This window comes from Heterodontus francisci, chromosome 27 (assembly GCF_036365525.1).
Source record: "Heterodontus francisci isolate sHetFra1 chromosome 27, sHetFra1.hap1, whole genome shotgun sequence".
NCBI lineage: Eukaryota > Metazoa > Chordata > Chondrichthyes > Heterodontiformes > Heterodontidae > Heterodontus > Heterodontus francisci.
The window spans coordinates 54,411,840-54,438,470 of record NC_090397.1 but is presented as its reverse complement, the minus strand read 5'-3'; the positions used below and the strand labels follow the sequence as shown (position 1 = coordinate 54,438,470).

General features: G+C 46.4%; 1 protein-coding gene across 2 annotated transcripts in view; it reads right to left on the bottom strand.

Moving 5' to 3' along the window:
• Window positions 1-21,269, bottom strand: part of rbm28 (RNA binding motif protein 28) — a 34,361-nt gene extending 13,092 nt beyond the window's left edge. For both annotated transcript variants that reach the window (XM_068059381.1, XM_068059382.1), the window contains exons 1-11: window positions 21,067-21,269; window positions 12,968-13,111; window positions 11,665-11,759; window positions 8,640-8,715; window positions 7,429-7,521; window positions 7,188-7,259; window positions 6,359-6,506; window positions 4,290-4,405; window positions 4,077-4,158; window positions 1,176-1,285; window positions 273-346 (exon numbers count right to left, since the gene is read on the bottom strand). In XM_068059381.1, the coding sequence (XP_067915482.1) occupies window positions 273-346; window positions 1,176-1,285; window positions 4,077-4,158; window positions 4,290-4,405; window positions 6,359-6,506; window positions 7,188-7,259; window positions 7,429-7,521; window positions 8,640-8,715; window positions 11,665-11,759; window positions 12,968-13,111; window positions 21,067-21,223 (1,167 nt within the window). In that variant the 5' untranslated portion in view covers window positions 21,224-21,269. The remainder of the gene's footprint in view (window positions 1-272; window positions 347-1,175; window positions 1,286-4,076; window positions 4,159-4,289; window positions 4,406-6,358; window positions 6,507-7,187; window positions 7,260-7,428; window positions 7,522-8,639; window positions 8,716-11,664; window positions 11,760-12,967; window positions 13,112-21,066) is intronic.
• Between the last annotated feature and the right edge of the window lie 5,362 nt (window positions 21,270-26,631).

The window sequence follows — 26,631 nt, the reverse complement described above, 5'->3', positions numbered from 1 at the left end:
CCGCAGTGCAGGATACCACCAATAGGTGAAAAGAGATGCCATAAATCAAGTAGAGCTCAAATGACTATGAGCGTTCATTTTAAAAACCTGCAGTGGGCAGGAGGAAGGGAAGTCTGAGGGAGGTGTTGCAATCTCCAGTCTTAAGCTCCTGGAAAGGAATAAGATAAAATCAGAGCCGGTGCAACAAGCCCTGAATTCAGTCAAGAGGCAGGCAGCCAGTCGGATGAGCACGCAATACTTAGTCATATCCGCAAAACGCATGGGCTCCTCACCTCACACTGGCTCTCTGCTGCCTCCATGCACTTCTGTGCCGATTCCATCGTCACAAACTGGGCAAAGGCACAACCTACAACAGGTGGGAATCGAGACAGTGAGACATAAAAAGGCCAAACAATACACATCAGCTTCCCTCCCCTGACTAGGGAGCCATAAATACTGCTAATGGGCACGGAGTACAAGCTGTGCTCAGCACACGGCCAGAACCAACCTTCCTACTGTAGTGTTACTGACCACTGCTGGATAAATCCAGATTAGGGATAAGAACAGCCTGATGCTTTCAGTGTCCTACCTTGATGGGACAATGCAGAGGGAGCTTTTGTCTTTATGGTGTCAGTCATGGCAAAGTGGGCAATGGTTGAGCCTCTGAGTCAGATTAGAAGTGGGTTCAAGTCCCACTCCAGAGACATGAGCAGATAACCTAGGCTGATACTCCAGTGCAGTAGAGATGGAGTTCTACACTGTCACTTGTGTCGTTTTTCTGATGGGATGTTAGTTGCACAGGCATCAAACACCTCATGTGCACATTCTTCATGTGGAACCTGAACAGCCACTTGATTATGAGGTGCGACGACACGCCCTATTTCATATACCTGTAGGACTGATGGGACAGCGATCAGGACCAGGAACCCTGGTTGATTTTCCCCTCCTTAATCCAGGTTCACTTGAGGCCAGTAACATCACCCCACCACCTGTGATTAGCATACTACAGGCCAGTGGTTGAAGATGGTTTGTGTGGACCCCATACCCACCATGTCCCCACCTCCAACTCCACCACCCCCTCCCAAGAGCCTCCTGGTATCTACTTCTCGATACCATACTGGATGGTCTATTATCCACTGTCAGCAACTATGAACAAGCAGTCGTTGCCATGCAGAGTTCCATGCCCCTTGCCTCACCCTTGGAGTGTTCTGTATCATGGTGCATGACAACACGAACATACTTCAGGTCTCCAAACTGCTCCAGCATCTCTCCAAGTGAATTCTCCTCAGTGTCAAAGGACAGGTTCCTGCAGGAGAAATTAAGGAACAAAGCTGGAAATTATAGGATTAATCAGGAGAATGTATGGAAGAACCAGCTGGAAACAAATAAATGGCAATAGCCTGGTATGAATCAATCAACACAGACAGAATTAAATCCAAAGGGTGGTGCAGGTGAGTAGATGCAGCTTGACACAGACAAATGCATCAACAAATGGCCAGAGTTGCGACATAAGAAATGGGAGCACGAGTAGGCCATTCAGCCCCTCAAGCCTGCCCCGTCATTCAATAAGATCGTGGCTGATCTGCCGCAGACCTCAACTCCTCTTTCGTGCCAGCTCCTCATAGCCTTCAATGACCCAATATTTCAAAAATCAATCTACTTCCGCTTTAAGTACTTTCAGTGATCTGGCAACTACAACTCTGTGGGGTAGAGAATTCCAGACATTCACTACCCTCAGAGAAGAAATTCCTTTGCATCTCAGTTTTAAATGAGTATCGCCTTACTCTGTAACTATGTCCCCTAGCTTGAGATTCCCCCACTGTTGGAAACATTTTCTCAACATCTACCATGTCAAGCCCCCTCAGAATCTTGTACATTTCAATAATATCACCCCTCATTCTTCTAAACTCTAATGAATAAAGGCCTAACCTGTTTAGTCATTCTTGATAAGTCAACCCCTTCATCCCAGGAATCAGCCGAGTGAATCTCTTTTGAACTGCCTCCAATGCCAGTACATCCTTTTTTAAATACGGGGACCTAAACTGTACACAGTACTCTAGGTGCGGCCTCACTAACACCTTGTACAGTTGTAACAAGACTTCCCTATTTTTAAATCCAACCCCCTAGCAATAAAGGCCAAGATTCCAATTGCCTTTTTAATTACTTGCTGCACATGGGGTGGCACAGTGGTTAGCACCGCAGCCTCACAGCTCCAGCAACCCGGGTTCAATTCTGGGTACTGCCTGTGTGGAGTTTGCAAGTTCTCCCTGTGTCTGCGTGGGTTTCCTCCGGGTGCTCCGGTTTCCTCCCACATGCCAAAGACTTGCAGGTTGATAGGTAAATTGGCCATTAGCAATTGCCCCTAGTATAGGTAGGTGGTAGGGGAATATAGACAGGTGGGGATGTGGTAGGAATATGGAATTAGTGTAGGATTAGTATAAATGGGTGGTTGATGGTCGGCACAGACTCGGTGGGCCGAAGGACCTGTTTCAGTGCTATATCTCTAAACTAAACTAAACATGCATGCTAACTTTTTGTGTTTCATGAAAAAGAACACCCAGATCCCTCTGTGCTGCACTTTTTTGAAATCTCTCTCCATTTAAATAGTCTGCCTTTTGATTCTTCCTATCAAAGTGCATGATCTCACACTTTCCTACATTAAACTCCATCTGCCAAGTTTTTGTCCACTCACTCAACCTATCTATATCCCCTTGCAAATTCCTCATGTCCTCATCACAACAAGCCCTCCCACCTATTTTGTATTGTCAGCAAATTTGGATAAATTACATTCTGCTCCCTCCTCCAAGTCATTAATATAGATAGTAAATAATTGAGGCCCTAGGACTGATCCTTGTGGCACTCCGCTAATTATGTCTTTCCAACCTGAAAAAGATCCATTAATCCCAACTCTCTGTCTTCTGTGAGTTAACCAATCCTCAATCCATGCTAATCCATTACCCCCAATACCCTGAGCTCCTATCTTGTGCAATAATCTTTTATGTGGCACCTTATCAAACGCCTTCTGGAAATCCAAATACGCTACATCTACCGGTTCCCCTTTATCAACTCTGCTTGTTATATCCTCAAGGAACTCTAGCAAATTTGTCAAACATGATTTTCCTTTCACAAAACCATGTTGACTCTGTTTGATTGTGTTAAGCTTTTCTAAATGTCCTGCTATTTCTTCCTTAATAATGGACTCTAGCATTTTCCCAACGACCTATGTTAGGCTGACTGGTCTATAGTTCCCCGCTTTTTGTCTCCCTCTCTTCTTGATCAGGGGCATAACATTAGCGGTTTTTCAATCCGCTGGGACCCTCCCAGAATCCAGTGAGTTCCGGAATATTTCGACCAATGCCTCCACCATCTCTGCAGCCACTTCCTTTAAAATGCTTGGATGTAGGCCATCAGGTCCTGGCGACTTGTCTGCAATATATATACACACACATAGGTATGCTGGTCCCAATAACCCACCCTGTCTTCCCACTAATGGACTGCAGGTTAAGGGCCAGATACATCCCTCAAGGGCCTGGAGAATTACATGTGAGCACAACCCTCAAAGGATCAGACACCAGTGACAAGCTCACTCCGTAAGGGAGTGCCAGAAACTGAGGCATGAGCTTGGTCCCTAAGGGATTAGCACACTCGCTGAGGGATCAGAGTCCGAGTGACACACATATACCATGAGGGATCAGAGATTGAGGGAGGGGAGTTAGCCCTCCCGAGAGACAGAGAACCGAGGAACAGTTGCGGCCTGAGTGACTGCCTGTATCTCAGAGAACATGCACATTCCTCCACCCCATCTCCCAGGGGGCTGGATGGACAGGCATTCCCCCACCACCTCCACCACAAAAATCAAAATACATGATCAGCTGCGTAAATGTTCCTTGGTAGTCGGCAAGTTGTTTCGTTTTTGGGACCTACAGTTGGTCAGGAGCTTGCCACAAGGCTAGTAACTCAGCAAAGGTGTTTGACCACTTGCTTTACTGCACCCCATCAGCAGGGAGACCAGAGGTCAAAGCACAGAATTACTTTTAGATTGCCCAGCACCTCCCCAAATCCACCCACACTGCCTTAGAAAGTGTTTCTGGTCTGACCTGATGAAGATTGTGCGTCCTTCGTGAACATCCACCGGGAGATTGGACTTTTTCAGCTTCTCTTTCTTCACAGGTTTTTCATCTGAAGTAGAAAGAGGGAACTGTTTGAAGACCATATGTTCTTTCAGGTGCAAACTCTATCCAACCTCCTTGCCCTCCACCATCTGCAAATTTTAGAAAATGTCTTGCATGGGACTTTAACTCATCACTCACCATCCCACTCATTCTCTGACTCCAGATTACTATCCTCTGAATCTTCTTCATCTGACACATCATCATCAGGCTCATCGTCTGAACCTTCCGTCGCATCCTCCTCCCTCATCATTGATCTGAAACGCAATGTATTCTGGTCAGATTTAAATCTGAGCAACCCCCAACTTGAAACCTTGACGTGAAATCAGCCCAAGATCTGGGACTACAATCTGGGGTCAAAATTCCCAGGTGGGGCAGGGAGGGAAGACAAAACTCAATTCATCTCAATTCAAGCAAATCAATGGCTTGTAAGGGGCAGAAACAACAGCATAGATTAGTTGGGCCAAATGGCCTGCTTGCTTGCTGTAGACTAAAGGTAAAACAGTCCATTAGATCAAACTCACCTAAGAATGAGCACCAGTAGTTATTATAGTGTAATGTTATCCATGGCTCACCTTGGACTCAGAGGTCATGGGTTCAAGCTCCATTCCAGAGACTGGAGCACGCAAGTTATGCAGAGAGACTATACTTCTAATTAGATCACAGCTTAATCTTATACAGTCAAGGGAATGCAAGCCAAGACCATGCAAGCTGTCTCAAAATGTAACCTTTTTAACCCCAAAATCATTCTGGTCAATCTGCACACGTAATTCTAGACTCACTGTTAGAGAATTTTAAGCACAAAAACAAGCCATTTAACCCAACTAATATTTACATTTTGGAATCACACAAGTGGAAACATTTTCTCTAAGTTTACGCTATCAAATCCTTTCCTAATTTTGAAAACCTCTTTCAGGTCAAGCAATTAGGAAGGAAAATTCAAAGAGTTTGGAATATAAAAGTAAAGAACTCGTGCTGCAATTTTATAGGGCTTTGGTGATTTTACACCTGGTGTAATGCGTACAGTTTTGGTCTCCTTACCTGAGGAAGGGTATATTTGCTTTAGAGGTGGTGCAACAAAGGATCACTAGATTGATCCCTGGGATATGAGAGCTGTCCTATGAGAAGAGATCGAGTAGAATGGCCCTACATTCTCTGGAATTTAGAAGAATGAGGGGCGATTTCATTAAAACATGTAAGATTCTTCGAGGGTTTGACAGAGCTGATGCTGGAAGGCTGTTTGCCCTGGCTCGAGAGTTTGGAACTCGGTCATAGGTTCAGGATAAGGGGTCAGCCATTTAGGACTGGGGTGAGGAGAGATGGCATCATTCAGGATTGAGTCTCTTTGGAATTCTCTACTCCTAGAGGGGCGATGATGCTTCGTTGTTGACTATATTCAAAACTGAGATCAATAAATGTTTGGGAACATAGGGAATCAAGGGATATGGTGATACAGCAGGAAAGTGAAATTCATTTAGAAGTTCAGCTGTAATCTTATTCAATGACAAAGGAGGCTCAATGTGTTGTATGGCCTACTCCTGTTCCTATTTCTTATGTCCACATGTCATGTTGTTGTACCTGCACTCAGTCGTGGACACACTCTTCCCTGAATCTACTGCATTTGCTTGGTTCTAGATCCTTCACCCTTGCAAAACAGAAATGATCTGGAAGTATAGAAGGGTGTTTGGTCAAGGACGAATATCGTAATTAATCACTCCAGCAGCTCCTTAATCTCGCAGAGCCTGGCAATATTTGACCTATCAAACTGCCACACAGTGTACTTGACAGGGCCCCCCCTCAGTGGATCAGTTGATGACATCTTCCAGCATGGCACTTAGTCAAACAGGCCTCAAGTTTGATTCTCAGTTTGCTGATCCCAGCTCTCAGCTGGGCAGCAATAGGGCTGAAGCAACCAGATCCCAATGCCTCTGGGCTCAGGACACCCACTCCTCCAGCTGTCCAGTGCTTCCTCAAAAGTGAGTGTGGAAGTCCAACAGAGTGCATGTGACTGTGATGCTCCCCTACAGTTGAACAGCTTACTGCTGCTCAGTGCCTTCGGCTTACAATCACACGAGGTGACAACCATCATGAGTCAGCGTCTTCATAAGGGAGAGCGACTGTCCGACTTCCTCTTGCACCTGGCAGGAATGCCCCTCAAACAGCTCAGGGCATCAGTCCTTGGCCTGATGATTAACACTACATTCCATTACCTTTCCTTGGGCACTGCTTTTCGCTGTAAAGTAGGTTTCGGTTCCTCAGTGGGTTCTTTCCCTTCCTGATCCCCAGAGCCCTCGACATTTTCTTCCTCGCCCTCTTCGTCATTAGCTGCATCCTGATGGGTTTCCTTATCCTCAGCTCCTGCCATTAATGATCACATACAATGTTGAGAATTCCAGCTGGGACCCACCATTAGCAGAAACCAATTTCCTAACTCACACCAAGTCCCATTCACCTCCTGTACTTGCTGAACGTCATGACTCCAGGTCTGGTAATGCCTCGATTTTCAAAATCTCACCCTTGTTTTCAAATCCCTCCATGGCCTCGACCCTCTATTCCAGTAACCACCTCCAGCCCTACAACCCTCTGGGATCTCTCCCTGCTAATTCTCGTCTCTTGTATATCCCCAGTTTTTTCACTTCACCATTGGTGGCTGTACTTTCAGCTGTCTAGGTCCTATGGTCTGGAATTTTCTCCCTAAACCTCTCCGCCTATCTCCCCTCCTTTACGACGCTCATTAAAACCTATCCCTGTGGCCAAGGTCCTGTCCTAATTTTGCCTTATATGGTTCATTGCCAAATTAGGAGCTTGATCAAACATGTGAAGTATCTTGGGACTTTTACTATGTTAAAGGTGCTATATAAAAGCAAGTTATTGTTGCAGTAAGAAGGGACAACAAACTGCAAGGAATGCGAAAGGCGGAAAATTCTGGGGAAGTCTCTCCCTAAACCCTACCCGCCCCCACCACCCCCCCCCCCACCCCCGATAATCGACTGTAAAATCCCAGAATACCAATAACCTATGATAAGCTGTTCCAGTTACCTGTACCCTTGGGATTCATTGTTGCTCTGTACTTGTCCTTTGCCACCGCCCAGTCCACCGCCACAGGACGACCTGATTGAATAACACAAGGAATCATACACAATCGGCTCACCATGGCTGCTTCTCCCATCCCCCCTCAACGAAATGTCCCAATGGTGAGGCACCCAGTGCTATCACATACTGCACTCTCCAATACCCTGTCACCACCCACCACACAGCAGCTGTTGAATTTTCTCATTACCCTTAATCTCCTTCAGGTTCATTCCCTTTAAGGCTTTCCCAGCCTCCAGAAGGTTCTTGAGCTGAACAAACGCAAATCCTCGCATCTTCCCATCTGGGAGAGAAAAGGAAACATACAAAACATTCAGTAACCAGAGACTGAATTGCAAAAATCATATCAAACACAATATCTCTTTAATGAAGAGGGAGCATCTGATGCCTCCTCTCTGTGCCCAACATATATTTGGGATGTAGGGAGGAATTCACGCAGCGAGTATTGACTCAGTGGTCTGAACAGCTGTGACCTCTGGCACAGGAAAAAGAGACAGCCATTTTCAATTCACCACCATCCCACCTTTGCACTCCAGTTTACCACCAGCGTCGACAGATTACCCAACCCCAGTTTACTACGAGCCTCAGCAGTTTACCCAGCCCACTTCCTGCCAGTTTACCCTGCCCCCAGCTTACCACGAGCTTCAACAGTTTACCCCATCCATCAGTTTTCTGCCAGCCAGTTTATGCGACCCAATTTTACCACAAAGCTCAGCAGTTTACCTCAACCACCACCTACCAACTTATCACATGCCCATATGTCCCCTCGCCAACCAGTTTAGCACATGGCCCCACCTATCAGTTTATCACACATGGGAGAAGGGAATTCCCAGAATGTTTGTAACTTCTAATTAACCTTGGGAATCATGCTTCAAAAAAAAAAAAGCCAGGCATTTCAAGCTGGGATCTGAGCTGCACGCTGAGGTGCAATTAAATTCTGGTAATCCTTACCCACTGTTTACTTAACAGGGACTAGATTTTGTGGAATTAAAGGACACAGATTCCCCCACAGCAGCAGAAAACAATATTGTACATCACATGATATAGAATTGTAGAATGATACAGCACAGAAGGAGGCCATTCAGTGACCCTTTGAAAGAGCTATCAATTGGTCCCACTTCCCTTCTCTCTCTTACAATCCTCTTTCCTTGTACAAAAACTCACTCCTTTCTGTTTCCCATAGGATTATTATTTTGGGTAAGTTTTCCCACTTTTTTTGGAAACTTCTCTCTCATTTCTCCTTGTTTACTTGACCATAATACCATGCAGCTGACTGGAAAGCTGAGCTGGACTGGACTGAATCAAATATCCCAGTCTATGCTAGATTGGCTGCCTAGCCCGTAAAATAAGAGGTCAGTGTCGAATCTCCTGAAGCAGACGTTTCCCCCTCCAGACACTAACCTTCCTTTGTAGGGATGTGAACCTCCAGCACAGTTCCATACTGCGAGAAAATGGTCTTTAGGTCATCTTCTGAACACTGAAAGGAAAAATGTACAGCAACAGTTACAGTTCTGAGGGCAATGGCCACACTCTAAAAGAGGGGAATATTTGGACAGGGACATGTGGAGACATTGACATTGGGATGATAAATCCACTAATGCCTGCCTCTCCAACATTCCTTCTGAAACAATCTGGTAATCACCACATTCTTCAAAAAATATCTCATTCTCATCTCCTCTGTTCTTGCAAATTACCATATGGCCGACTTCTGCTCCTATTTATGTTATGTTCCCACTTCATCTCCAACCTCCCTTTCCTCTCCAAAATCCTTGAACCTGTTGTCAAATCTGTGGCCATCTTTACCCACAATTCCTTGTTTGAATCACTCATCAAGTGCAACACTGAAATACACCTAATCAAATGTCACAAATGGTATCTTCTATGCCTGTGATAATGGTGCATTATCCCTGCTCATCCTCTCTGCAGTCTTTGGCAAGGCTGACCACATCATTCTCCTCCACCACCTCTCGTGACCTCTCCAATGCCTCTGTGCTGCTAGTTATCCAGTCTTAGATGAAAAGCAATTTCCTTCACTTAACCATTAGAAAGGCCGAAGCCATCATCTTCACTGCCTGCCAAAAGCTCTGTACCCTTGCCACTAATTTCATTCACCTCCCCAGCTACTCTCAGGTTGAACCAGATTGTTCACAAACTTGCAGGCCGATTTGACTCCAAGCTGAGCTTCCAACCCCATATCCTCCACATCAAAAAGATCGCCTACTCCATCTCTACAGGACAAGAGTCACAGGGTGCAAATCAAAGTCCCACGTGACGGGAGCCACAAGAAGCGGAGCAAAGTCCCACAGGTGAGCAATTACAGGGAGTGAAGCAAAGTGTGTACATGCTGGTAGCAAGGCTGGGATGATTATGTTTCTGTTCCCCCTCTAAGGTTCAACCTACATTTCGATAACTCAACCTAAATACTAAATTACAGTGCAGATGCTGCCTGACCTGCTGAACGGTTGCTGCATTTACAGTTTTTTAATACATTCTTTCATGGGATATGGGCATCACTGTCAAGGCCAGTACTTATTGCCCATCCCTAATTGCCCTCGAGAAGGTGGCAATGGGCCGTCTTGAACTGCTGCAAGCCTTGTGGCGTAGGTACATCCACAGTGCTGTTAGGGAGGGAGTTCCAGGATTTGGACCCAATGACAGTGAAGGAATGGCGATACAGTTCCAAGTCAGCATGGTGTGGAACTTGGAGGGGAACTTGCAGGTGGTCACGTTCCCATGATCCTGCTTCCCTTGTTCTAGGGGTAGAGATCGCAGGTTTGGGAGGTGCTGTCGAAGGAGCCTTGGCGAGTTGCTACAGTGTATCTTGTGGATGGTACGCACTGCTGCCACTGTGCACCAGTGGCGGAGGGAGTGAATGTTGAAGGTGGTGGATGGGGTGCCGATCAAGGGTTGCTTTGTCCTGGACGGTAGCGAGCTTCTTGAGCTGCTCTCATGCAGGCAAGTGGAGAGTATTCTATCACACTCCTGACTTATACCTTGTAGACTGTGGACAGGCTTTGGGGAGTCAGGTAAGTTACTCAAAGCAGAATTCCAAGCCTTTGACCTGCTCGTCACCACAGTATTTATATGGTTGGTCCAGTTAAATTTCCAGTCAATGGTAAATACCCTGCAGGATTCTGATGGTGGGGAATTCAGCAATGGTAATGCTCTTCAATGCCAAGGGAAGATGGTTAAGATTCACTCTTGTTGGAGATGGTCATTGCCTGTCACTTGTGTGGTGCAAATGTTACTTGCCACTTATCAGCCTGAGTATGAATGTTGTCCAGGTCTTGCAGACACAGACTGCTTCAGTGTCTGAAGAGTTACAAATGGGAATGAACACTGTGAAATAATCAGCAAACATCCCATTTCTGACTTTATGTTGGAGGGGGAGGTCATTGATGAAGCAGCTGAAGATAGCGCCGAGATCACTTCCCGGAGGAACTCCTGCAACAATGCCCTGGGGCTGAGATGATTGGCCTCCAACAACAACCATCTTCTTTTGTGCTAGGTACGACTCCAGCCAATGGAGTGATTTCCCCTCGACAGGGTTCCTTGATGCCAGACTCGGTCAATGCTGCCTTGATGTCAAAGGCAGTCTCTCTCACCTCACTGTTACTTCCTAAGTTACAGCAAGTCAGCATCTGTCACCAGAAGGAGTAGCCCCTTCAGAAACCCTGCCATCAACTGATGACAGCCCTTAGCAAACACAATTGATTCCATACTGAGATCCGGGGCCACCTCATCCATTATTGCCCTTTTCAACCCTCACCCAGATTTTCACATCTGCTTGCAATGATTGAATACTACAAAAGACAATGAGAGGATTGGAATATATTTGGAACCCTGCAGCTGCATCAAGCACCACCACACAACTTTAACCAAGTAAAGCTCCCTCTACTCCACCCAGTACGGTTCCCGAGCCCCAGCCTCTGCAAGCAGTCCCCTATTGCACAAGGGTGATATTTGCATTCACCACACCAACCACCAGCAAATCTGTGACCCACCAACTCAAGCACATGTAGATTCATCTCAAATCCACCTATCAATTCAGTATTACCACTGCGCTGAATTGCAGGCAGCTTCATGTCATAGATTCACACTGAAGAACTGGCTCAAGGGTGACCTGAGACACAGTTATTTAGCACTCTAACAGTTGCCAGAGACAAAGTTTTCATGCACGACATTAACAGACTGCAGCACCCAGTCTATGTTGGATTCATGCAGAGCTTGTAACAGCACCCAGTCTCCCAGGACTTTTATTTAATATAAAGTGAAATAACTATCTGGGAAATGAGAAGAGATTTTAAACATCAGATCTGTCACATATGCGGACAGAGAATGGTTGAGGGAGAGTAGAACTGATGAACAATACTACAATTGATACTGAGACCATGAGTTGATCCTCAAATGAATAGTTACTCAGTACCTTAAAGCTCAGATTTCGGACAATCAGCCTTGCTTTCCTCTGCGTTTTCTTCAGCGTTTGCTGTTTTGTATTTATTTTAGGTCTTTCCTTGGGGGCTGCAAAAAAATCTAAAATTAACTGCATTGAATTCATGAAAAAAGGGTTTAAGAAGAAGTTGTCTTCCACCAGACTGTGAAAGATGTCAGCACTGGGAAGTGCGGAATGTTCTCTACTTTTACTACCACTAGCACATAACACTCCCAGGGCAGATATAGGTTGAGTTAAGCTCCCTCCGTACGTTAACAGTGCACCTTAACCTCCGCCTCAGAAGAATGTTTTCTCTGCACCTGTCTTCATTCCTATCTTAGGGATTGCCGCGAGTGAAACCTGATGTATGCCAAATATAGGGGTGGTTTTATGCAGTGAAGTCATACCCTTTAAAGAACTGGTTTGAGACTGGTTGAATGCACAGTAAAGCTCCCTTTACTGTAGCCCAATAATATGCCTCAGCAACATCCCCACATGGAAAAAGGCTGGCTTAGATGTGATGGGCCAAAACACCCATCGCTGTGTTGACACATTTTCTATGACTAATCTCACAAAGAACACCCATACTGACCTAGAATTATATTTTTCCATTTCCCACATAGTCATAGAGAGATACAGCACTAAAACAGGCCCTTCGACGCACCGAATCTGTGCCGACCAACAACCACCCATTTATACTAATCAAGATTGGCGCAGGTTTGGAGGGCCGAATGGCCTGTTCCTGTGCTGTACTGTTCTTCGTTCTACATTAATCCCATATTCCCTACCACATCCCCACCACCTACCTACACTAGGGGCAATTTACAATGGCCAATTTACCTATCAACCTACAAGTCTTTGGTTGTGGGAGGAAACCGGAGCACCCGGCAGAAACCCACGCGGTCACAGGGAGAACTTGCAAACTCCACACAGGCAGTACCCAGAATCGAACCCAGGTCGCTGGAGCTGCGAGGCTGCGGTGCTAACCACTGCGCCACTGTGCCGCTCATAAACCCGATAGACCTGAGTGAGATGGTCAGTTCAGTGCCACAATACAGGCCAGTTTGCACTGTGGGTCCATGCTAACTGGAGAGTGGATTGAGAATGACAAATACATTTCATGTAGGCTCCTGACAGACAGTGAAGATTTTCAGCTCAATTGTCTGGGTCAAATCCTAGAGGTGAAGTCAGTGTCTCACTCACTGCATCACTGGTTACCCATAACTTGAATTTAAAACCTACAAAAATTCTCTGACTGAGAAGCAGCCTCCTCTGCTCAGTGCACTGGAACACTCACCCGCTTTCTTTCTCAAAAGTTTCTTCTTGGCGAGAGAAGCAGAGAGTTTCTGGCCATCATAGAACGTCACCTCTTTCAGAGCTCTCTGTGCATCTTCTGGTAGGGAAAATGTCACGTACCCAAAACCACGACAAGTCTGACTCCCTGAAGAAAAAGAGGAGTCAAGATACCGCTTTGTGTCAAACTCTGCTCAAATAAATTACATACAACATTCCTACATGGCACAGGGCCACATATAGATCCAGCAGCAGTGCAGTACAGTGGGAGGTCACTGCTCCACCACCATTTCGTGCCAGTCACTATTCAACAACGCTGCGCTAGAAATTGCAGGGGAGCAGTTTTAGTTACACTGTCAGCTTGGCTTTGTCAGTAGCACTCACCTGCATCAGAAGGTTGTGGGTTCGATCTCCATTCAGGATGTAAGCACAGCATGCTGGCTGGCTATTGCAGTACTGAGGGAGTCCTTTGCATGAGACACTGGCCAGAAAATTGTTGGGGCAAATGGCGAGTTCATGGCACCCACCGTTAGCAGCAAGTTTATGTGGCAATTTGTAGTGAGGAAGAGATATGCCATAAGTTCCAGTCACCACAAATTGCTGGAGGATTTGCACCATTCCATTACCTGCAATGGAAACCCAAAAAATGACCATCTCACTGTCAGCCTCCCCATCGTGTGGCATGAAGTTGCTGGAATTGCAGTTCACACAATTAATCTCACCAATCATTTAGGGCTAGTAATCCATGTTGTAAGGACCCTGTTAATGATGTGATTTAGTTTGTTTATGTTTAGAGATACAGCACTGAAACAGGCCCTTCAGCCCACCGAGTCTGTGCCGACCATCAACCACCCATTTATGATCCTGATGTAAAACTCAATCCTGAAGGCCCAAACAGACAATAAATGAAACCCTGCAGTCTCACTCCACCGGGTAAAGGATTGCTGCTAGAAGTTTTTTTAACGTTTTTAATTTATTTATTTTTCTGTTTTCTCTCTTAATCCACTCTTTCTTTCCCTCTCTTCTATTTCCTCCGTCGTTCACTTGGTTTCTTTATCATTAAATTTTATTGGTTAAGGAGATAGACCATTGGGTACAACATTCATGAGCCCCCAGATGTGTCTCTAACATCGCTGCATCATTATCAATTCATATATCCGGCAATTTCCTACACAAATATAGTACAATCTCAAGGGCAAGGTTAAAAAAAAACAATTCACTTCACTCACTGTAAGATGCGCCCTTCCAGATGAACCTTACAGATTCTCTGGTGCTGTTTGAAGAGCAGGGAAGTTATTCTGGTATCCGACCAACCTTCATCCCTCAACCAACACCACCAGAACACATGAATTGGTCAATCATTTCACTGTTGTTTGTGGGATCCTGTTGTACACAGAACCTGTGTCCTTTTCCCCATTTGTCCAAATTATTGGGAATGAAATTGGTCTCCGTGAGGAACATGAAGCAGGCTAGTTGCAGATCGAGCCCAATGCACTTAAGCAATGGAAATGAAAATCAGGCTCGATGGAAAACGGGCAGCTGATCCAGATCAGGAGGGTGGGAGGAGGTTCGTGTGGAGTATCAACACCAGCATAGAAGAGTTAGGCCGAATGTCCTGTTTCTGTGCAGTAAATTCTATGTAATGATTTGCTAACAGTGCATGACAGATGTCAGGTTGATAATACAAGTGAGAACCAGGCTGAACATAGGAAGTTCAGAGGGGTAGTGAAAAAGATAAGAGGCAAAGACAGAGTCTGAGAAGAGACTGGCTGCCAACATATAAAAGGGAATCCAAAAGTCTTCCATAGGCATATAAATTTTTTTTTAAAGTAGCACGGAGGGGTGGGGCCAAATAGGGAGCAAAAAGGGGATCAACGCATGGAGGCAAGAGCATGGTTGAAGTTCGACATGAGTGCTTTGCCTCTATCTTTACCAAGGAGGCTGCTGCCAGTCATAGTGAAAGAGGAATTAGTTGAGACATTGGATGAACTAAAAACTGATAAAGAGGAGGTAGTTGTATAAGACACCAGTTCGGTGTCAGCTGGAATATTGTGTCCAATTCTGGGCACCACACTTGAGGAAAGACATGAGGGCATTGGAGAGAGTACAGAAAAGATTAATGAGAATGGTTCCAGGGATGAGGAATTTCTGTTATGAAGATAGATTAGAGAAGTTAGGACTGTTTTCCTTGGAGAAGAGAAGGCCGAGAGGTGATTTGATAGAGGTATTCAAAATCATGAAGGGTCTGGATAGAGTAGATAGAGAGAAACTGTTCCCATTCGTGAAAGGATTGAGAATGAGAGGGCACAGATTTAAAGTACTTGGTAAGAAAAGCAAAAGTGACATGAGGAAAAGCTTTTTCACACAACAAGTGGTTAAGGTCTGGAATGCGCTGCCTGAGATTGTGGTGGAGGTAGGTTGAATTGAAGCATTCAAAAGGGAATTAGACAGTTATATGAAAAGGAAGAATGTGCAGGGTTATGGGGAGAAGGTAGGGGAATGGAACTGAGGGAATTGTTCTTTCAGAGAGCCAGTGTGGACACGATGGGCCAAATGGCCTCCTTCTGCACTGTAACGATTCTGTGATTAGATAGCCTGGCTGTATGAAGTTGATAAAACACCAGGAACGGATTGGATGCATCCGAGGATGCTGAAGGAAGTAAGGGTGGAAATTGGGGAGGTATTGGCCATAATCTTTCAATACATGGGTGGTGCCAGAGAACTGGAGAATTGCAAATGTTACACCCTTGTTCAAAAAGGTTGCAAGAATAAACCTAGCGACTAAAGGTCAGTAAGTTTAACCTCGGTGGCGGGAAAGCTTTTAGAAACAGTAACGGGACAAAATTAACAGTCGCTGGACAAGTCGGGATTAAATAAGAAAAACCAGCACAGATGTGTTAAAGGCAAATCCTGTTTAAGTTGAATTTTTTGATGCGATAACAGAGGGGTGATGAGGATAATCCGGTTCATGTGGTGTACATGGGCTTCCAAAAGGCGGTTGATAAAATGCCACATAATGGGCAATTGAAGCCCATGGAATAAAATAGTGGCAGCATGGACACAAAGTTAGTCGGTACCAACGACATAGGCAGGAAGAGTGACGAGGTCCTGCAGGGGGAGTTTAGGGAGTTAGGTAGAAAGTTAAAAGACAGGACCTCTCGGGTTGTAATCTCAGGATTACTCCCTGTGCCACGTGCCAGTGAGGCTAGAAATAGGAAGATAGTGCAGCTAAACACGTGGCTGAACAGCTGGTGTAGAAGGGAGGGTTTCAGATATCTGGACCATTGGGATCTCTTCAGGGACAGATGGGACCTGTACAAGAAGGACGGGTTGCATCTAAACTGGAGGGGCACAAATATCCTGGCTGCGAGGTTTGCTAGCGTCACTCGGGAGGGTTTAGACGAGTGTGGCAGGGGGGTTGGAACCAGAGCAGTAGGACAGCAAGTGAAATAAATGAGGGGGAACTAGTAAATAAGGCCAATAAGACTAAGAGGAAGAGCAGGCAGGGAGATGTTGCGGAGAACAGCGGGACTAGTGGTCTGAAGTGCATTTGTTTCAATGCGAGAAGTATAACAGGTAAGGCAGATGAACTTAGAGCTTGGATTAGTACTTGGAACTATGATGTTGTTGCTATTACAGAGACTTGGTTGAGGGAAGGACAGGATTGGCAGCTAAATGTTCCAGGATTTAGAAGCTTCAGGCGGGATCGAGTGGGGGATGTCAAAGGGGTGGGGGAGTTGCATTACTGGTTAAGGAGAATATCACAGCTGTACTGCGGGAGGACACCTCGGAGGGGTCATGCAGCGAGGCAATATGGGTGGAGCTCAGGAATAGGAAAGGTGCAGTCACGGTGTTGGGGGTTTACTACAGGCCTCCCAACAGCCACCGGGAGGTAGAGGAGCAGATATGTAGACAGATTTTGGAAAGATGTAAAGGTAACAGGGTTCTAGTGGTGGGTGATTTTAACTTCCCCTATATTGACTGGGACTCACTTAGTGCTAGGGGCTTCAATGGGGCAGAATTTGTAAGGAGCATACAGGAGGGCTTCTTGAAACAATACATAGATAGTCCAACTAGGGATGGGGCCGTACTGGACCTGGTATTGGGGAATGAGCCCGGCCAGGTGGTCGAAGTTTCAGTAGGGGAGCATTTCGGGAACAGTGACCATAATTCCATAAGTTTTAAGGTACTTGTGGATAAGGATAAGAGTAGTCCTCGGGTGAAGGTGCTAAATTGGGGGAAGGCTAATTATAACAATATTAGGCAGGAACTGAAGAATTTAGATTGGGGGCGGCTATTTGAGGGTAAATCAACATCTGACATGTGGGAGTCTTTCAAACGTCAGTTGATTAGAATCCAGGACCAGCATGTTCCTGTGAGGAAGAAGGATCAGTCTGGCAAGTTTCAGGAACCTTGGATAACGCGGGATATTGCGAGCCTCGTCAAAAAGAAAAAGGAAGCATTCGTAAGGGCTGGAAGGCTAGGAACAGACGAATCCCTTGAGGAATATAAAGACAGTAGGAAGGAACTTAAGCAACGAGTCAGGAGGGCTAAAAGGGGTTATGAGAAGTCATTGGAAAACAGGATTAAGGAAAATCCCAAGGCTTTTTATACATATATAAAGAGCAAGAGGGTAACTAGGAAAAGGGTTGGCCCACTCAAGGACAGAGAAGGAAATCTATATGTGGAGCTAGAGGAAAGGGGCGAGGTACTAAATGAGTACTTTGCATCAGTACTCACCAAGGAGAAGGACTTGGTGGATGATGAGCCTAGGGAAGGGAGTGTAGATAGTCTCAGTCATCTCATTATCAAAAAGGAGGTGGTGCTGGGTGTCTTGCAAAACATTAAGGTAGATAAGTCCCCAGGGCCTGATGGGATCTACCCCAGAATACTGAGGGAGGCAAGGGGAGAAATTGCTGGGGCCGTGACAGAAATCTTTGCATCCTCATTGGCTGCAGGTGAGGTCCCAGAGGACTGGAGAATAGCCAATGTTGTTCCTTTGTTTAAGAAGGGTAGCAAGGATAATCCAGGAAATAATAGGCCGGTGAGCCTTACGTCAGTGGTAGGGAAATTATCAGAGAGGATTCTTCGGGACAGGATTTACTCCCATTTGGAAACAAATGGACTTATTAGCAAGAGGCAGCATGGTTTTGTGAAGGGGAGGTCGTGTCTCACTAATTTGATTGAGTTTTTTGAGGAAGTGACTAAGATGATTGATGAAGGAAGGGCAGTGGATGTTATCTATATGGACTTCAGTAAAGCCTTTGACAAGGTCCCTCATGGCATACTGGTACAAAAGGTGAAGTCACACGGGATCAGAGGGGAGCTGGCAAGATGGATACAGAACTGGCTCGGTCATAGAAGACAGAGGGTAGCAGTGGAAGGGTGCTTTTCTGAATGGAGGGATGTGACTTGTGGTGTTCCGCAGGGATCAGTGCTGGGACCTTTGCTCTTTGTAGTATATATAAATGATTTGGAGGAAAATGTAGCTGGTCTGATTAGTAAGCTTGCGGACGAAAGGTTGGTGGAGTTGCGGACAGTGATGAGGATTGTCAGAGGATACAGCAGGATATAGATCAGTTGGAGACTTGGGCGGAGAAATGACAGATGGACAAATGTGAGGTAATGCATTTTGGAAGATCTAATACAGGTGGGAAGTATACAGTAAATGGCTGAGCCCTTAGGAGTATTGACAGGCAGAGAGATCTGGGCGTACAGGTCCACAGGTCACTGAAAGTGGTAACGCAGGTGGATAAGGTAGTCAAGAAGAAATATGGTATGCTTGCCTTCATCGGTCAGGGCATAGAGTATAAAAATTGGCAAGTCATGCTGCAGCTGTACAGAACTTTAGTTAGGTCACACTTAGAATATTGTGTGCAATTCTGGTCGCCACATTACCAGAAGGACGTGGAGGCTTTGGAGAGGGTACAGAAGAGGTTTACCAGGATGTTGCCTGGTCTGGAGGGCATTAGCTATGAGGAGAGGTTGCATAAACTCGGATTGTTTTCACTGGAACGACGGAGGTGGAGGGGCAACACGATAGAGGTTTACAAAGTTATGAGTGGCATGGACACAGTGGATAGTCAGAAGCTTTTTCCCAGGGTGCAAGAGTCAGTTACTAGGGAACATAGGTTTAAGGTGAGAGGGGCTAAGTTTAGAGGGGATGTGCGAGGCAAGTTCTTTACACAGAGGGTGGTGAGTGCCTGGAACTTGTTGCCGGGGAGGTGGTGGAGGCATCTTGACAAATACATGAATAGGATGGGAATAGAGGGATACGGACCCCGAAAGTGGAGAAGGTTTTAGTTTAGGCAGGCATCAAGATCGGCGCAGACTTGGAGGGCCGAATGGCCTGTTCCTGTGCTGTACTGCTCTTTCTTTGTTTTTTAGCTGGGTGACAGGAAACAATATTGGTGAACGTTTGTTTTTCGGGCTGGAGAAAGGTATACATTGGAGTTTCCCAGGGATTGGTACTAGGACCACTGTTTTTCTTGACTTATATTATTGACCCAGACTTGGGTGCACAGGGCATAACTTCAAAAATCTGCAGATGGCACAAACCTCACAAAGTATTGTGAACTGTGAGGAAGATTGTGATAGACTTCAAAAGGATACAGACAAGTTGGTGGAATGGGTGGACCTGTGGCAGATGAAATTTAATGTAGGGAGGCATGAAGTGACACATTTTGGTAGGAAGGACAAGGAGAGGCAATATAAAATAAAGGGTACAAATCTAAAGGGGGGTGCCGGAACAAATAGACCTGGGGGTATATGTGCATAAATTGTTGACATTGGCAGAGCAGGTTGAGAAAGTGGCTAAAAAGGCATACAGGATCCTGGGCTTTATAAATAGAGGAAGAGAGAAAAAGCAAGGAGGTTATGATGAACCTTTACAAAACACTGGTTCGACCTCAACAGGAGTATTGGGTCCAATTCTAGGCACCACACTTTAAGAAGTATGTGAAGGCTTTAGAGAGGGTGCACATATACATTATTGACCTAGACTGTTCCCATTGGTGCAGGGATCGAGAACGAGAGAGCACAGATTTAATGTAATTGGCAAAAGAAGCAATGGCAACATGAGGAATAACATTTTCCATGCAGCGAGTAGTTCGGATCTGGAATGCACTGCTTGAGTGCAAGGTGGAGGCAGGTTCAATCGAGGCATTCAAGAGGGAATTGGATTGTTATCTGAAAAGGAAGAATGTGCAGAGCTACGGGGTGAAGGCTGGGGAGTAGAACTAAGTAAACTGCTCTTTTGGAGAGCTGGCACAGACATGATGGGCCAAATGGCCTCTTTCTGAGCTGTAACAATTCTGTAATTTTTCATTCTCGCAATAGTCTTTACCAAATTTTACCAGAAAAGATTTGAGAATGATTCCAAGGATAAGAACCTCAGTTATATGGAGATTGGAGAAGCTGGGGTTACTTTCCTTAGAGAAAGTGAGTAAAGATTTGATAGAGGTGTTCAAAATCAGGGACAGAGTAGAGAGAAACTGTTCCATTGGCGGAAGGGTTGATAACTAGAGGACGCTGATTTAAGATAATTGGCAAAAGCATCATTGGCAACATGAGGATAATTTTTTTTCACAGTGGGTGTTTAGGATCTGGAATGCACTGAGTGTGTGGAAGAGGCAGATTCAATCGTGGCTTTGAAAAGGGAATTAAATAAGCATCTGAAGAGGAAAAAAATTGCAGGGATACAGGAAAAAGGCGAGTGGGACTAGCTGAGTTGCTTATGCAGCCAGCACAGACACGATGAGTCGAATGCCCTCCTTTTGGGCTGTAACCATTTTACGATTGTATCAGCCAGTTTCCTGCTATTGGCAAAGGCCTTTTCACCACCCTATTGATTCTGGAAATGACCAGGTTTCAGCCACAGATGGGCTGAGTTTGAAGAAGCAGGTAGGTCTGGTAATTAAACAGCGGGGCAGAGTCCGGCTCAGAGTGGATCAGGATATCTAGGTGCTGTCGATTAAGTCCAACCTGAACGAGTGGTTGATAAAACACCAGCCGGCGCAGATAAAGGACTCAAAAAGAAACACACCGCCTTTCATCAGTGTGCTGCTCTTCCACCACGCGTGCCCCTTCTTCCTCTCCCCTCACCTTTCTCCTTCACCACGAAGCAGTGTTTGACCGGCCCTAACTCGCTATAAATCTCCTCCAAACGCTCGCCGACCGCCGAGGCCGGCAGATTCCTCACGAACACAGTCGTCAAACGACCCCGAACCGCCTGCAGCTCCTCTCCCGTGGGAGCGGCCATCTTTAATGTGTTCCTGTCACACCGCTCCGTTCGAAGCAAAACAGCCGCGCTAAACGGTCCGGATGGAGCGAAAACGTTCCTAATTGCACCTTCCAATTTTGTAGATCTCTGAAATGTTTTTCCTTCTCTGATTTGTTATTCGACGAAGGATTCCTTATTAATTATTACTAAGATTCTCACATTTCTACTTGTATTGACATTTTTGGGGGGGGAGCAGGAAAATTCATGCATCTCATTGGAACGCTCCAATTTCAATGTATGTTAACGTTTTTCTGAAGATGAATGTACATCAGCGTACTTTTTGTTCACAGTTCTTAATGTTTTATACAAATAAGTAACACACTTTATTGTTGACCGCCCAATGGAGTCTTCTTCCATGCTCAGCCATTGCAAAGGTCTTAAGTAGTGGGTGCAACCATTGCAAGCAGTTTGGTATGTAACTTCAGAGAGGCTGAAGGCTGCACAGGAGAAACCACATCGGGAAACCATGCCAATATTCAAGTGTCGCTGGATCATTACAAAAAGTGAAGAAATGTATGCTGAGATTGTTTTATTCTTGTACTGGTGATATTGTTCAAGGTGAGTCATGCTGTTTAATAACAATAGAGATGTTATCGTCAAATTATGACAAAGTGTTACAGTAAGTGCAACACTTACAAGAAATACTAAAGATTTGTATTTTTCTTTTGGGCCTCCTTATCTCGAGAGACAATGGATACGCGCCTGGAGGTGGTCAGTGGTTTGTGAAGCAGCGCCTGGAGTGGCTAGAAAGGCCAATTCCAGAGTGACAGGCTTTTCCACAGGTGCTGCAGAGAAATTTGTTTGTCGGGGCTGTTGCACAGTTGGCTCTCTCCTTGCGCCTCTGTCTTTTTTCCTGCCAACTACTAAGTCTCTTCGACTCGCCACATTTTAGCCCCGTCTTTATGGCTGCCCACCAGCTCTGGCGAACGCTGGCAACTGACTCCCACGACTTGTGATCAATGTCACAGGATTTCATGTCGCGTTTGCAGACGTCTTTATAGCAGAGACATGGACGGCCGGTGGGTCTGATACCAGTGGCGAGCTCGCTGTACAATGTGTCTTTGGGGATCTTGCCATCTTCCATGCGGCTCACATGGCCAAGCCATCTCAAGCACCGCTGACTCAGTAGTGTGTACAAGCTGGGGATGTTGGCCGCCTCGAGGACTTCTGTGTTGGAGATACGGACCTGCCACCTGATGCCAAGTATTCTCCGGAGGCAGCGAAGATGGAATGAATTGAGACGTCGCTCTTGGCTGACATACGTTGTCCAGGCCTCACTGCCATAGAGCAAGGTACTGAGGACACAGGCCTGATACACTCGGACTTTTGTGTTCCGTGTCAGTGCGCCATTTTCCCACACTCTCTTGGCCAGTCTGGACATAGCAGTGGAAGCCTTTCCCATGCGCTTGTTGATTTCTGCATCGAGAGACAGGTTACTGGTGATAGTTGAGCCTAGGTAGGTCAACTCTTGAACCACTTCCAGAGCGTGGTCGCCAATATTGATGGATGGAGCATTTCTGACATCCTGCCCCATGATGTTTGTTTTCTTGAGGCTGACGGTTAGGCCAAATTCATTGCAGGCAGCCGCAAACCTTTCGATGAGACTCTGCAGGCACTCTTCAGTGTGAGATGTTAAAGCAGCATCGTCAGCAAAGAGGAGTTCCCTGATGAGGACTTTCCGTACTTTGGACTTCGCTCTTAGACAGGCAAGGTTGAACAACCTGCCCCCTGATCTTGTGTGGAGGAAAATTCCTTCTTCAGAGATACTAAAAATTTGTATTATAAAGCACCTTTCATGATCTCAGTGTTTTACAACCAATGAAGTACTTTTAAATGTGGTAAAGGTCCTGGAAATATTAATGAGATAAATGACCACACAATCTGTTTGTGAAATGAGTTGAAGGATAGATATCGCCCAGGATTCTTTCTTTTTCTTTTGGGCCTCCTTATCTCGAGAGACAATGGATACGCGCCTGGAGGTGGTCAGTGGTTTGTGAAGCAGCGCCTGGAGTGGCTATAAAGGCCAATTCTGGAGTGACAGGCTCTTCCACAGGTGCTGCAGAGAAATTTGTTTGTCGGGGCTGTTGCACAGTTGGCTCTCCCCTTGCGCCTCTGTCTTTTTTCCTGCCAACTACTAAGTCTCTTCGACTCGCCACAATTTAGCCCTGTCTTTATGGCTGCACGCCAGCTCTGGCGAATGCTGGCAACTGACTCCCACCACTTGTGATCAATGTCACACGATTTCATGTCGCGTTTGCAGACGTCTTTATAGCGGAGACATGGACGGCCGGTGGGTCTGATACCAGTGGCGAGCTCGCTGTACAATGTGTCTTTGGGGATCTTGCCATCTTCCATGCGGCTCACATGGCCAAGCCATCTCAAGCGCCGCTGACTCAGTAGTGTGTATAAGCTGGGGGTGTTGGCCGCTTCAAGGACTTCTGTGTTGGAGATATAGTCCTGCCACCTGATGCCAAGTATTCTCCGAAGGCAGCGAAGATGGAATGAATTGAGACGTCGCTCTTGGCTGGCATACGATGTCCAGGCCTCGCTGCCGTAGAGCAAGGTACTGAGGACACAGGCCTGATACACTCGGACTTTTGTGTTCCGTGTCAGTGCGCCATTTTCCCACACTCTCTTGGCCAGTCTGGACATAGCAGTGGAAGCCTTACCCATGCGCTTGTGTTGATTTCTGCATCTAGAGACAGGTTACTGGTGATAGTTGAGCCTAGGTAGGTGAACTCTTGAACCACTTCCAGAGCGTGGTCACCAATATTGATGGATGGAGCATTTCTGACGTCCTGCCCCATGATGTTCGTTTTCTTGAGGCTGATGGTTAGGCCAAATTCATTGCAGGCAGCCGCAAACCTGTCGATGAGACTCTGCAGGCACTCTTCAGTGTGAGATGTTAAAGCAGCATCGTCAGCAAAGAGGAGTTCTCTGATGAGGACTTTCCGTACTTTGGACTTCGCTCTTAGACGGGCAAGGTTGAACAACCTGCCCCCTGATCTTGTGTGGAGGAAAATTCCTTCTTCAGAGGATTTGAACGCATGTGAAAGCAGCAGGGAGAAGAAAATCCCAAAAAGTGTGGGTGCGAGAACACAGCCCTGTTTCACACCACTCAGGATAGGAAAGGGCTCTGATGAGGAGCCACCATGTTGAATTGTGCCTTTCATATTGTCATGGAATGAGGTGATGATACTTAGTAGCTTTGGTGGACATCCGATCTTTTCTAGTAGTCTGAAGAGACCACGTCTGCTGACGAGGTCAAAGGCTTTGGTGAGATCAATGAAAGCAATGTAGAGGGGCATCTGTTGTTCACGGCATTTCTCCTGTATCTGACGAAGGGAGAACAGCATGTCAATGGTCGATCTCTCTGCACGAAAGCCACACTGTGCCTCAGGGTAGACGCGCTCGGCCAGCTTCTGGAGCCTGTTCAGAGCGACTCGAGCAAAGACTTTCCCCACTATGTTGAGCAGGGAGATTCCACGGTAGTTGTTGCAGTCACCACGGTCACCTTTGTTTTTATAGAGGGTGATGATATTGGCATCGCGCATGTCCTGGGGTACTGCTCCCTCGTCCCAGCACAGGCATAGCAGTTCATGTAGTGCTGAGAGTATAGCAGGCTTGGCACTCTTGATTTTTTCAGGGGTAATGCTGTCCTTCCCAGGGGCTTTTCCGCTGGCTAGAGAATCAATGGCATCACTGAGTTCCGATCTGGTTGGTTGTATGTCCAGCTCATCCATGACTGGTAGAGGCTGGGCTGCATTGAGGGCAGTCTCAGTGACAGCATTCTCCCTGGAGTACAGTTCTAGGTAGTGCTCAACCCAGCGGTCCATCTGTTTGCGTTGGTCAGTGATTATGTCCCCCGATTTAGATTTGAGGGGGGCGATCTTCTTGATGGTTGGCCCAAGAGCTCTCTTCATGCCATCATACATTCCTCTGATGTTTCCGGTGTCTGAGGCCAGCTGAATATGACTGCATAGGTGTTGCCAGTAGTCGTTTGCGCAACGCCTAGCTGTTCTTTGTGCAGTACTTCTGGCTGCTTTAAGTGCTGCGGATGTTAAATCGCTGGGGGCTTTCTTGTAGTTCAACAGTGCAATGCGCTTAGCAGCTATGACAAGTTCCAGCTCTTCATTATGAGATTGAAACCAGTCTGCATTTCTCTTCGCACTTTTGCCGTAGGTGGTCAAAGCTGACTCATAGATGGCGTCTCTGATGTGGGCCCACTTGGTCTCAGCATCCCCTGTGGGAGTGTTTTGAAGGGCTGTTACAAGTGAGTTTAGAAATTTTTGTAACAGCTGTGGGTGAAAAATTCTGCTCGTGTTGATGCGCGGGTGGCCCTTCTGCTTGGAATGATGCAACTTCTTTGGTCTGAGTCTAACCTTGCTGCACACCAGGGAGTGGTCGGTGTCGCAGTCCGCACTGTGGAAGCTGCGTGTGATTTGAACACTGTTTAAGGCGGCTCGCCTTGTGACAATGAGGTCTAGCTGGTGCCAACGATGCGATCTTGGGTGCCTCCATGAAACCTGGTGACAGGGTTTAGTGTGAAAGAACGAGTTGGTGATGCAGAGGTTATGATAGGTACACAACTCAAGCAGTCTCTGCCCGTTCTCATTCATCCTTCCAACGCCATAACGCCCAAGGCAGGAGGTCCATGAGTCATGGTCGGGCCCAACCCTGGCATTAAAGTCCCCCAGCAGGAATAGGTGTTCGGTGTTGGGGATGCTGCTAATGATGTTATGGAGTTGTTCATGGAACTGGTCTTTAGCTTCAGGTGGGGAGCAGAGTGTTGGAGCATAGATGCTGAGTAGGTGTACTGGACCAGAGGTGGTGAGCAGTCGGATGGACAGTATGCGTTCCGAGCCATTTGAGGGAGGCTCTATCATGCTGAGCAAGGAGTTTCTGATGGCGAAGCCCACTCCATGCTGTCTTGGTTCTTCAGGATCCCTGCCCTGCCAGAAGAAGGTGTAGTCTTGCTCTGCTAGAGAGCCACTCGCGGGGAGGCGAGTCTCCTGAAGTGCTGCAATGTCCACATTGATTCTACTGAGCTCGTTGTTAATGATGGCGGTCTTGCGAGAATCGTTGATTTGTGTAAGGTCTTCCGACAGGCCAGGACACATAGTTCTGACGTTCCAGCTTGCAAAGCGAAGGGCTGGTACCTTCTTTCCTTTTTTCATGTTGTTTGGTGCGGTGTATCAGTCCACCTTTTGGGCAATGACCCTGAGCTCCAAGCACCCATTGAAGCAGGCAGACTGTGGCGGGACAGAACCTTATTGACCGGGGGCTGCCCGGTTTGAGGCGGGCGGTAGCTGTCCAGTGAGTTGCAATGACCTCTCCCACCGACAAAGGCAACCCGTGGCGCCCAGTTTCTACGCCAATTTATCTGG